Here is a 13,140-nt window from a genome sequence, read left to right on the forward strand (position 1 = left end):
GCCGATAACTATATAATTTAGATGATTTCTGCTTCAAAAATTGCGAAGTTTGCTGAAAAAATAATAATACGGTATGAATTGTGAATGTTTAATTAACAACGTTGCCATAAACAATAAATTTATTCAAGAATTCATTTTACTTACCATCGGCAATATATCCCGACGATCGACCCCGTATTTTTTTTTCAATAGCAAAACTGCAGATTTAAATGCACACCAATGTACTTTTCTTTATTTCATAACTGCACATTTTGTTTTAGCGTATTCGTACATTAAAAAATTACATGAAGTATTTTCAATCAGAAATATGTTTTTATTATATACATGTACATGTAATAATAAGAATAGAAACGCTAAATGGTATTTCTTAGAACGGTAACTCTACTTCTTGTTTTCCAGAAGATGGGAAATTCAATTTATCGCCAAAATCGTTATACCGCCATGATTTCTAAATTACAAAAGGTGGCGGTTTATCGAGAATTAACTGTATATATAGAAGCATCCTCGGGTAGTGTAGATTTAAGTTTGTTCATACTATTATCCTTAGAGTCGGGGCCACAATGGGTGATCGTAGGTTTTACATAGGAATACATAGGGAAAATTGTTAAAATTCATTACAAGAACAACAAAGAAAGTGTGGCTTATTTGACATTTTTAGGTTATTAATTATATGGTGAGATTTTTTCATTAAAATGTGTCATTTTTATGTTTAACAGAAAAATATACAAATGTTGACCCAAAATAAATCTGTTGACATTTTTATTTCTTTTCAGATGAGAACAAAGAAAAGATCTGCTAAGCAGAAGGCAGCAAGGGCGAAACAGAAACGGAAGTTGGAAACTGCTGGACGTGATGTCAAAGAAAATGAAAAAGTACGGAGTTTGGTGGGCATCTCCTTAAAAAACCCAGTATGTTCTTCATCTGGAACATTGGCCACAGCTAACAAAGTTAGCGGCCAGAGGCTAGTCAAGGCCTCTTTAAAAAACCTTGACAAAACTATGAAAACTGAAACTATACTGAACACTGAAACAAAACTGAAAACTGAAACAAAACTGAAAACTGAAACTGAACTGAACACTGAAACTGAACTGAACACTGAAACTATACTGAACACTGAAACTGAACTGAAAACTGAAACTGAACTGAACACTGAAACTGAACTGAACACTGAAACTATACTGAATACTGAAACAGAACTGAGTACTGAAACAAAACTGAATACTGAAACAAAACTGAAAACTGAAACTGAACTGAATACTGGAACAAAACGGAAAACTGAAACTGAACTGAATACTGGAACAAAACGGAAAACTGAAACTGAACTGAATACTGGAACAAAACGGAAAACTGAAACTGAACTGAATACTGGAACAAAACGGAAAACTGAAACTGAACTGAATACTGAAAAAGAACTAAACAATGAAGCTGAACTGAATCCAGAAATTGAACAGATAATTAAATCTCAAACAAACATGAGAACAAAACTTGAAACTGAAAGAAAGCTGAAGTGTGTATCCGAACAAAAAGGAAACGGAAAAAAGAAAAGAAAGCAAAAGAAAAGGAAAAGAGTATCAAAATCAAATAAAAATAGCGAGAAAGATTGCACATCTGAAACAAAAAGGAATCCACATATCCTAGAGAAAGGACAGGCAATTACACTTGATATTCAGATGCAGATAGACAGAAGACTTCAGCAACTATCAGATCCAGACTATGGAAAATGGGAAGTTAGATTAATTGATATTTTGAAGAAAAAACCAAAAACCAAAACTGCTGAATCATTGAGAAAGCATGAAAACAAACAGCAAAACAGGAAAGAAACAGAACTGTGTGTACAATTGCTTGATGTTGAAAGTACTGACTTGGTTTTCCACCCTTTATCTCACAATGCCAAAAAAAGGATAATGAAGCGAATTCACAATGAAGTGCCAGAGACTTTGGGAGAAGAATCAACTCATTTCCAAAAAAGACTTGGAGTTCCGTCCGAAACTAAGAATATCATAGGTGATGGAAACTGTTTCTTTAGAGCACTTTCTTATGGCGTGTATAAAGAAGAGTCGAAGCATTTCATTATGAGGAACAGAATTGTAAATCACCTACTAGAGAATGAAGTCCTGTTTCAGAGCTTCTTAAGATCGGGATATAATTCGGTTTGTGATTATGTCTTGAAAAAAGGTATGTTAAAGAATGGAACCTGGGCTACAGAAGTGGAAATTATTGCTGCAGCACATCTATTGCAGACAGACATTTACATTTTTGATGACAGGAATACAAATTGGACCAGATATACAGGAAAACAAGTGAATCAAAAAGTAGATGTTGAACTGGAAGCGATATATTTGAAACACTGTTACAGAGCTCATTATGAAGTTGTTTTGAATGTAGAAGATGAGCTTGATGAAAGATTTGAGACGCAGGATTGTTCTATATTACCAGAAATAGAATTGTTTAATGAAGAGAAAGAACACGAGTCAGACACTGCTATGGAAAGCATTATCCAGTCAAATATTGCTGAGCAAGTGGACAAGAAGGAATATCCAGATATAATGGATCATAACATCAGTTTACCACAATTTGAGAGACGTATTTTGCAAGGAAGTTTTCACCAAGGCCATCCAAAATTTGGCCATTCTAGTGGAAAGCAGTGTGTTATGAACAGTTTATCTTCACTTATGTATTGTAAATGTAAACCTGTGAATGACTGGACTGTTGGTGATATGGATATTATTTTAGATACAGGAAATGAATTGTATGAATGTTTAACTAGCAGTTCTACGATGCAAAATGATTATGTTTTGATTGAAGAAATCCCAAGGCAATTGGAATGTTTTAATAAAATGTATAATTTTGAATTTGGAGAGTCTATGTATGGTCTCTTAAACTCTAGCTGTGTAGATAATTTGGAATTTCAATCTAGCACTTTTGCTGAAGCATTAAGCACAACACTTGTACAATCAGATGGTGCATTTGTTACATTCAAAGGTAATACTTATGTTACAATTAAAGAGGGAAATCATTTTTATGTCTTTGATCCTCATGCAAGAGATAGGTTTGGTCGAGTGTCAGCATTTGGCAGTAGTCTGTGTCTAAAGTTATATTCTATTGATGAACTGAGATCACATTGCGAGGAGTTGGCAAATTCTATGAATGCAACAGGAAATGAACAATTTGAGGTTACTGGAGTAAAAGTTACCCATTCTTATGTTGATGAAATTCAGGTAGTGAATGAAAACGTTGCTAATAGAGAAGTAACTGGTCCTACTGAACCAGCCTTAGCCGAAATGGAAACAGATAGCATTTTGGAGGGGAAAAGTAATTCAAACACTCTTAAACGTAAGCGAAAAAGGAGTAAGGAAACGATGAATCTTTATCGAAAGAAAAAGACAAAAATTTCAAAAGTAGAAGAAAGCACCCCAGTGTCTGTAAATCAAATTGATCAGCGAATGAATAGAACAAAACTATTCCTTGCTAAAAAGTACTCGGAAAATGAATTGTACAAAATGCAGAAAATAAATTCAGCAAAATTAAAATACAAAATGAATGAACAGTTTAGAAATACTGTCAAATTGTACTCTAAAGAAAAATATAATTTAGATCATCAGCACAGGGACACTGTGAAAAGGGCATCAAAAAGAAAGTACAATGACGATGAGGTTCACAAAGCTAAAGTCAAATCGGCTTCTGTACAAAAGTACTTAACAGACGACATTCACAAATCTAAAGTTAAATCGGCTTCTGTAGAAAAGTACTTAACTGACGACGTTCACAAAGCTAAGGTAAAACGAGCTTCCATTAAAAAGTACAAAGAAGACGACATTCATAGAGCTAAGGTAAAATCGGCTTCTTTTACTCAGTACAAAACAAGCAAATCTCACCGTGAAAGTATTAAAAATTCTGTTTATGCAAAACGGCGGAAACTTGACGAAAGTCTGGAAAACTGGGCGATCGTTCATGAAAATTTTCAAAATGACATGAAATTGTATCCTGATCATGTATGTTCAGTGTGCTATAAACTGTTCTTTAGAAAACAAGTTGTTATCTGCGAGACGAATGTCTACAACAAAAATACAACCTCTGAAGGAGTGGGTTTTGGATCGGCGTTTGTATCAGAAAGATATTTACAAGTATGTCCACAAGACGAGTCGCATGTCTGTTCTAGTAGATGCAAACTCTGGATCTGTTATACCTGCCATAGGAAACTGTTATCAGGGTCCATGCCTGGAGAGTGCTTCGCGAATAAAATGGAGAATATAGAGGTACCAGATGTTTTGCAGGACTTAAATTCCCTAGAACGGCATTTAATCGCGCGCATAGTACCATTCACAAAAATGACGGCTTTACCTAAAGGAGGACAGTTTGGTGTTCAAGGGCCTGTCGTTTGTGTACCTAGTAATGTTTCGGAAACAATAGAATCTCTACCACGGCCTGAAAATGAAAATCAGTTAATTCAAGTCAAGTTAAAACGAAAACTTTCTTACAAAGGACATTGCGAGTTCAAATTTGTAAACACCCAAAAAGTCAGAAGTGCAATTGAGTTTTTATGTCAAACAAATGAATTTTATAAAGATCTTAAGTTTGATGATTCTTGGGAAAATCCTATTGAACATTTAAGTATGGAGACTAATATTGACAATGAGCAACAGGCACAAAGAGAAAACAATGAAACAGTTTATGAATTGGCAGGGGATTCAGCTGAGTGTTTAAATGTTGAAAGTAAAGAGGACATTGAACAAACTTCACAGAAAAATGAAATACGTGAAACAATTGATGATGAGTTGAACCACCAAATGCCGCTTGATACTTGTCTCCAACCGGTTGACATTGGACAAGAGGTCCTGGACCAGTATTTCGATCAGATATTCTGTATGGCACCTTGTGAAAGGAATAATCCAATAAGTATTTTGTCAGAAAAGGGGATAGAAGCAAAGTGTTTTCCATGTCTTTTTCCTACCGGCAAAAATGTATTTGGAGAAGAAAGAGATGTTCGCGTAACTTTATCAAGATTCTTGTTGAACAAATTAATGAACGTTGACTCTAGATTTGCTAAAGACACTGATTTTATTTTCTTTTCCCAGTATTTGACTGAACTTCAACAGGTTATATCAAATGTATCAATTGCTTTACGAAAAACTCACGAGAAAGGGTTTGATGGAACAAAAATTAATTTACAATCAATTAAAAATAAAGAATCATTGCAACAAATTTTTAAGTCAGATGAGGGATACAAATTTCTAAAACCAATACGAGGGACTCCACCTTACTGGCAATCTGCTCAAAAGGATCTTTTTGCAATGATAAGGCAACTTGGTCTTCCAACATGGTTTTGTTCTTTTTCCGCTGCTGAGATGAGATGGTCTGAAACGTTTGAAGCTATCCTAAAACAGCAAAATGATGAAAGGAATGTTGATGACTTGACTTTGTCAGAAAAATGGGACATTCTAAAAAAGAATCCAATCACTGTATCCCGGATGTTTGACTACCGTTTTCAGACCTTCTTAAAGAAAGTAATCTTATCAAATGCTAAACCAATAGGGAAAGTGAAAGACTACTTTTACCGAGTAGAATTTCAGCAAAGAGGGTCACCTCATACTCACTGTTTGTTTTGGATTGAAAATGCACCAAAGTTACATGAGGATACCGATTCTGATGTTGCTGAATTTATAGACGCTTATGTTACCTGCGAGATTCCTTCTGAAGACGAAACTATGTTTGAAATCGTTAACAGTGTTCAGAAACACAGCAAATCACATTCAAAATCTTGTAAAAAGGGTTCTAAAGAATGTAGATTCAATTTTCCAAGGCCACCATCAGAGAATACTTTCATTTGTCACCCACTGAAAGAAAATATCAAAACTGTTGATCTTTGTATGTCTGAAAAAGAATACAATGAAGTCATGGCTCATAATCTGAAAGAGACAAAACGAAAGGATATTGCAAAAGAGGTGTTATCAAAACTTTGGAATTTCATGAAAGAAAATGATTCAAAAGAAATGTCTACGAAAGAGCTTTTCGAGCATTTAAATATATCTCAGAGAGAATTTGAAGAAGCAAGCCAAATTTTGACAAAAACGACATCCGTTGTCTTAAAAAGAACTCCGAATGAAGCATGGATCAATCATTACAATCACCATTTACTTTCCTGCTGGAATGCAAACATGGATATTCAGTATATCACCGATGCTTATGCATGTGTTGTTTACATAATATCATATATTTCTAAAGCAGAAAGAGAAATGAGTCAGATCTTGGATTGCACACAGCGGGAAGCTAGAGACGGAAATCTTGACGCAAAGTCTGCAATGAAGAAACTTGGAACTGCTTATTTGCATCACAGAGAAGTCAGTGCTCAAGAAGCCGCTTTTAGAGTTTGCAATTTACAACTAAAAGGCTGTTCACGAAAAGTTCAGTTTATACCTGTAGGAGAGAATCCAATTCGTATGAGTCTACCATTGAAAGTCTTGGACAAGAAATCAGATGCTGATGAGGACATTTGGATGTCAAGCTTAACAGAAAAATATAGAGCAAGGCCTTTGTCTGAAGAATTTCAAAGCATGTGTTTAGCTACATTCTGCTCTGAATATAGAGTTTTATCTTCATCACAAGCGTCAAATGTAAAAAATCCGAGAAGCCCGATACATGCCTTACAAAACGATCTGGGCTACATCCAGAAAAGAACTATAACTGACTCTGCTGTTATTAGATTTCCTCGTTTCTCAGTTTCTGCTTTCCCTGAAAAATATTATTTCAGTATTTTGCAGCTTTATTTTCCACATAGATCAACAGATGAATTCAAATCAAGAAAGGGGTATGAGGAATTTTATAACTCTTCTGATGTTAAGAAAGTGGTGGACAGAAATCGTTGTTGTTTTGAAAAAGACGTGGAAAAATTGGAAACGGCTCAAGAAATACTAGAAAATTGTGGAATCCAGGAAAATGCATGGTCACAGGTTTGTCCTGAAACTGAAGTAAATAGATTAGAATGTATAAATGAAAAGAGGGGAAACGAAAATGACATGAGTGAATCGGAACTACCCATACCAGATTTATTGCAGAATTCTTCAAATTCAATAGAAATATCACAAAGTTTGATTTCAAAAGAGGAAGGTACCAGAATAATGAGATCTTTAAATGAAACTCAACGAAGGTTGTTTCAGGAAATGAGACACTGGTGTTAAAAACCATAAGCGGACAAAAACCACCTCAGATACAGGTTTTCATTACCGGAGGAGCTGGAACAGGCAAGAGTCATCTAATTAAAAGTATTTACTACGAATTGTCAAGACTTTTTGCTCCAGTTATGCCAAACCCTGATGATGTCTCTGTATTATTAACAGCACCGACAGGCGTTGCAGCATTCAATATAGGAGGGGCAACCATTCACAGTGCATTTGCTATCCCTGGAAATAGCGCTTTGCCCTTTGAATATCAACCACTTGGTGATGAAAAATTAAATTCCCTGAGAACAAAACTAGGACAGTTAAAATTGCTCATTATTGATGAAATCTCAATGGTTGATAAAAAATTGTTGACTTACATTCACGGCCGCCTTAGGCAAATCAAACAGACTGGTGATTTTACACCATTTGGAAATGTCAGCGTATTGGCTTTTGGCGATTTCTATCAGTTACCACCTGTTAAAGGAAAACCTCTCTTTACGAGGGACTGCCATTTTGATCTTTGGAATGATTGTTTCAAACTTGTCACTCTAAATGAGATCATGAGACAGAAGGAAGATAAACAATTTGCTGAGCTTTTGAATAGGTGTAGAATTAAGGAAAAGAAAGAGAAACTAAGTGAAGATGACAAAGCACTGCTTTCAAGCAGAGAGAAAAGGATGACAATGTTGATGCTTTGCATATATTTGCTACAAATGCTCAAGTCAATGACTTCAATGCACACGCTTTATCTGCACTATGCTTAAGCAACGAAGTAGAACCAACAGTTATCAAAGCCGAAGACTGTTTCAAAGACAAACGACAAGAAGGTACAAGTAAACAGGGATTGCTTAACTCTGTCAAAAAACCGTTTAAATTGGCCAGTGAACTTCAAATATGTGTTGGTGCACGTATCATGCTTGTATATAATGTTGATATTGCAGATGGTTTAGTGAATGGGGCATTTGGAACTGTTACCAGGATAGTAGAAGAAAGTTGCAAAGGGAGAAAAGAAGTAAAATGTGTGGAAGTTTGTTTGACAATAAAGATATTGGGAAAAAACGTGGTAAGAAAATAGGCAACAAGATTAAAGTTCTAATAGAAAGAGTAGAAGAAATGGGAAATAATGGAAACATAACAAGAAAACAATTTCCATTAAAACTTGCTTGGGCTTGTTCTGTTCACAAAGTGCAAGGGTTGACTGTCAGTAAAGCTGTATTATCATTGAAAAAAATATTCCAGCCTGGACAAGCCTATGTAGCATTAAGCCGTGTCACATCTCTTGAAGGTTTAACGATCCAGGATTTCAACGAGAATGCAATATACTCAAATCCAACTATTCAAGAGTCCCTTACTTCAATGGAGCAGTTTACTTTCGGTTAGTGACGAGATCGTTCATACAGAAACTCGGTATATTGTATCACAATATTGAGGGTTTGCAAAACCATTTGGAAGATCTTAGAATAACAGTTATGCATCAAGATATTGATTTCATATGTTTAGTTGAGACATGGATAGCAAATGAACTGGAATCCAATATAGATATTGATTGTTTTTCTTCAGAACACCAACTTAGGAAAAATTCATATGCACCTGACAATATCATACAAAGTCAAGCTAAAGGTGGGGTTTGTGTACAAAAACGTTTACAGACTTACGTTACGAAAGGATCTTTCTTCCAGTAGATAATCTTGAGTATATAGCATAAAACAAATGGTATGTTGGTTGTTACATTATACAGACCATCATCATACAAAGTTGAAAGTTTTTTAAATACCATGAGTAGATTGGTGATTGCTGTGAACAGAATTTGCTTACCTTGTGTCATTTTGGGTGATTTTAATCAAAATATCAGAAATGCTGTCTCTTCTGTCAAACATTTGAGAATTATTTTCATGATCTTCCCTCGGGAGGCCATCTAGGTGCGGAGAAGACACTTGACAAAATAAGAAACTCAATGTACTGGCCCAAAATGAAAAGAGACATAGAGAAATATTGTTCACAGTGTGATCTTTGTGCAGCCAAGAAACCCTCTAGGACTTCCAATAGAGCCCCTTTACATCAATATTTGGTTGGAGAACCCATGGAACGGGTAGCCATCGATATCCTTGGCCCACTTCCTCTTTCAGAGAATGGCAATAGATATATTTTGGTGATATGCGATTGTTTTAGTAAATGGACTGAAGCATTTGCCATACCAGACCAAGAATCAACCACAATAGCAAAAGTTCTAGTTAATGAAATTATTTGTAGGTTTGGTACCCCCCTTCAAATCCATTCCGATCAGGGTAGGTCATTGGAATCCAACCTTTTTAAAGACATGCTGTCAATGTTCCGGATTGAGAAAACCAGAACTACCAGTCAGAGACCCCAAGCCAATGGCACCGTAGAACGTTTTAACCGAACTTTAATCAGCATGCTAACCATGTATTGTGACAAAAACCAGAGACACTGGGATGATGTTCTACCACAGGTGATGATGGCATATCGGTCTTCTATTCACTCTAGTACTGGTGTATCTCCAAACAAAATGATGCTAGGTAGAAACATAAGAATGCCCATGGAGGCTATCATTCCAAGGCCCAATGAATCTAGCGATGAAGAATTCTCTGAGGCTGATGATTACGTTCAGAAACTACAGGAAAATTTGTCTACCATACACAACTTTGCCAGAAAACATCTGAAACAAAATGCGGATTATCAGAAAAAACACTATGATACAAAAGCACAAGTTAGAAAATTAGGGGAGGGAGAACCTGTCTGGCTGTATGACGCATCGAGAAAAATTGGAGTATGTAGCAAGTTGACATGCAAGTGGAAGGGTCCCTACATAATAACAAAGAAAATAGACGATATCACATTTCTAGTGAAAAGATCACAGAAGCAGAGAGGCAAAGTATACCATATTGACAGACTGCTTCCTTATAGGGGGAAGCATCCGCCAAGATGGTATAAGCAGAAGTGAACACTAACCGAAAATAGACTGAGTGTAAGATGTACCTATCATTGATACTGGATGCAGATATATTTTTTATTTTTTTGCATATTTTGGAGCTGGTGGAGGGAGATACGGATGTGTACGGTCTATGGCCCGCATCAGTAGGTGGAGGGAGGGGACGGATGGTGCACCATCTATGGCCCACGCCTCTGATGTAGGGAGGTGACGGACGCGTACAATCTATGGCCCTAACCAGAGGTAGGCACCGAGATGTTCCAGGCCTGTGCATCTCAGGGGTGTAACCAGTTGATGATTTAAGTTTACCTGCATCTGGCTATTTCAATGAAAATAAATTTAAGTTGATTGTTGTAGTTGTTCTTGTTATTTTTATTATACTTAGCTGTGGTGACATCCAATCCTTCCCTGAATAGCATCCCAGATCCTCCAATTACCAATCAAATGCTTTTCCAGTCCCCAGTCCCCAGTCCTTTGTGTGTCCCTGCCTTGATGAGCCTAGTAAAGCCATAGTCAACACTATTAGATTAATCCAATTTTCCTAATTGTTACTTTTAATATAGGAATATAAGATAAACGTAAGAATTAATGTTGAGTTGAAAATACAATGTATTTACCTTACCATGTGAGTCCGTCCTATAAAGTATATGTTGGCCTTACAGGATGTCCTTCCTATGCAGTCTTGAGGTTGATGGCAAGCCATGTGGCCAGAAGTTCGAGAGTAGAAGAAAGCTTAAGGAGCATTTGGCCCCAGCTCCCCACCATGCCCTAAGGGTTGTTTGCCCCTTCTGCACAGAAAAGGAGACCACCTTCAACACAGCACCTGACCTTAAGACTCATATTATTCGGAGACATAAGGATGCCATCACCGCTACCAATGTTCCTGCGGACGAACTCCTATCCGAAAACAACTGTTTCTGGCTGTCCTACCATCCGGAACACTACCGCTTCATTATCGAACCGACGGACCGTAATACCAGGGCCTCTTCCCGTCTTCGTTCTTTGTTACTGGAGTGGACAAGGAAGATTTTAGCCTCCCCTGCAGGGCCCAAGATCAGGAAGACAAGAAGTGCTTGGCTGGAAGGATGGGAGTGTACAGCGACCAACTTCAAGGCTCCTTCCAACCCAGCAGTTGTCCAGCAGGCTGCTTACAGCCCTTCCTCCCCCGGCATTTTTACCCCTTTGAGCATCAGCTTAATACCGGGGGAAATCCAGGCAGTTGTGGAAAATGAGGAAGCATACTACAAGCTCAAGTTGGACGACAGGGTACTCTTTGACCCGAAGAGTATTGCCAGCTTGAGCCGGAAGATGGCAGTGCAGAAACAGAGCACCGACCTCCAGAAGGCCCAATTCGTCCATCAAGAAGAGGAACAGTGGAGACGGCGGGCCACTCATTTCGCCACCTCCCTCGGCATTGAGCCAGACCATTTGAGAACAGTATTAAAGGCTGTCAAGCCAAGGTTGGCCGAGGAGCCGGAAATTGAGTTATTTGCAGAGTCGGACTTAGATTCTTCGCCTTCCCCCATCCCTAGCCGCAAGGTTGTGGAGAGAACACCACCACAAGTGACCTTCAATCCGGAACCAGCCAAGAAAAAGCTAAAGTTGATAGAAGCCCCTGTTCCTAAGTTGCCTGTTAAGCTCCCTCTCCATCCACCCGTAGCTGCAGTTTCCTCTCCATTAAGCAGTATTCCAGCAGCAGCACTGACCCGGTCTTCGCCTGTTCCTGCAGCCCAGGTAACCTCAACCTTTGCGACAGCTCCTATCACCCCGCTGGATTCCACCCCAATAGCCGCTTCAACGACTCCAACAGAGCCCGTCCCAGATCCTGCAATTCCTGTGGACCACCAGTCTGTTACCCTTCCTTCCATGCCAACCCTTGGCCCGCTCGCTACCAGAGCCCGGTCCCTCCTGGCCAGGGGCTGTATGCCCCTTTTACCACCGGCCAGGAGACAGTGGGATAAGGAGGAAGCGGTAGTACTGAAAACTGGGAGTGTATCCATTCCTTGGCCTCCGAGAGGATTCAAATCCATGTCGCCCGACAAGAAGTTGCTTGAGTTCGAGTTTGCGTCACTCACATTACTTAGAAGCCAACGGGGTGGATGTGACATCGAGCGTCCCAGCCTCCTCGACGAGTTCAACTTTATGGCCCTTCCCGGAACCCAAATCCTTTCTCCCAAAAAGATGAGTGCCCCGCACCTAAAGAGCCGCGTTTATATGTATAAACATCTGCGCAACATTGCAACAGGCCATTCAGTTGGTGAGGAAGACGAAGAAGTGGTCAACTTTCTCGAGTCAGGAAACGGCAGTCGGAAGAAGAGGTGGGATGATCTCATTCGCGCTATTGATCAGGCCGGGATTCCTCTCAGATTAAGTGACTGATTAATTCAAAAGGAACATTTATCATAGTGATTGATCTGCTAAATTTTATTATGTATTTATTATCATGGTATTGTTTTAAATTTTATAACTCTTTTTTTTATGAAAAAAAAAATGTTTAGGATAATTCAGGAGAATTAAGAGTTTCGGGTGGGGGAAGTGTAATGGCCTGGGGGTGAATTTAATTAATAAGTTTATTTTTTTATTGATTTAATTGTGTCAATATTTATTGGGAATATTATCTGGGTGGATTTTATTATGCATTAACTAGTCACTTCCACATTTCAGTCCTTTGATTATTTACTTAACATGGTATCGTCTATTTTTAGCACATTTGACATACTTGTTGCTTGGATTTATACAGGAAATGCTATATTTTATGAATTCATGTACATACCTTCAAAATCTTTGTATGTTACTGTATTTTACTTGATTATTTATGAGTCAAATTAGCGCTTGACATAGCCATAATTGCACACGATTGTTGGAGTCATGGAAGTTGTTTACATCCCGCCGACATCTTATTTGTATTAGCCAGAGTTTCGTATTTGAGCAAGTTGTATTTTTGTTTGGCAATTCGATGTTATTTTGCTTGTGAATATCCACAAAATTAATGTTTGACTATGTTTTACTAAGATTCATCACGGGTTTTCACGT

General features: G+C 37.9%; 1 protein-coding gene across 1 annotated transcript in view; it reads left to right on the top strand.

The window, feature by feature from the left end:
- The window catches only part of LOC134281222 (uncharacterized), a 28,905-nt gene extending 18,285 nt beyond the window's left edge, over positions 1-10,620 (top strand). Inside the window, exons 3-7 of the mRNA XM_062763699.1 lie at positions 774-7,104; positions 7,335-7,842; positions 8,099-8,532; positions 9,176-10,045; positions 10,493-10,620. Of these exons, the coding sequence (XP_062619683.1) occupies positions 774-7,104; positions 7,335-7,842; positions 8,099-8,532; positions 9,176-10,045; positions 10,493-10,620 (8,271 nt within the window). The remainder of the gene's footprint in view (positions 1-773; positions 7,105-7,334; positions 7,843-8,098; positions 8,533-9,175; positions 10,046-10,492) is intronic.
- Positions 10,621-13,140: the final 2,520 nt, after the last annotated feature.

This window comes from Saccostrea cucullata, unplaced genomic scaffold (assembly GCF_032062105.1).
Source record: "Saccostrea cucullata isolate Sc308-1 unplaced genomic scaffold, CSIRO_AGI_Scuc_v1 ctg9224, whole genome shotgun sequence".
NCBI classification, from domain to species: domain Eukaryota; kingdom Metazoa; phylum Mollusca; class Bivalvia; order Ostreida; family Ostreidae; genus Saccostrea; species Saccostrea cuccullata.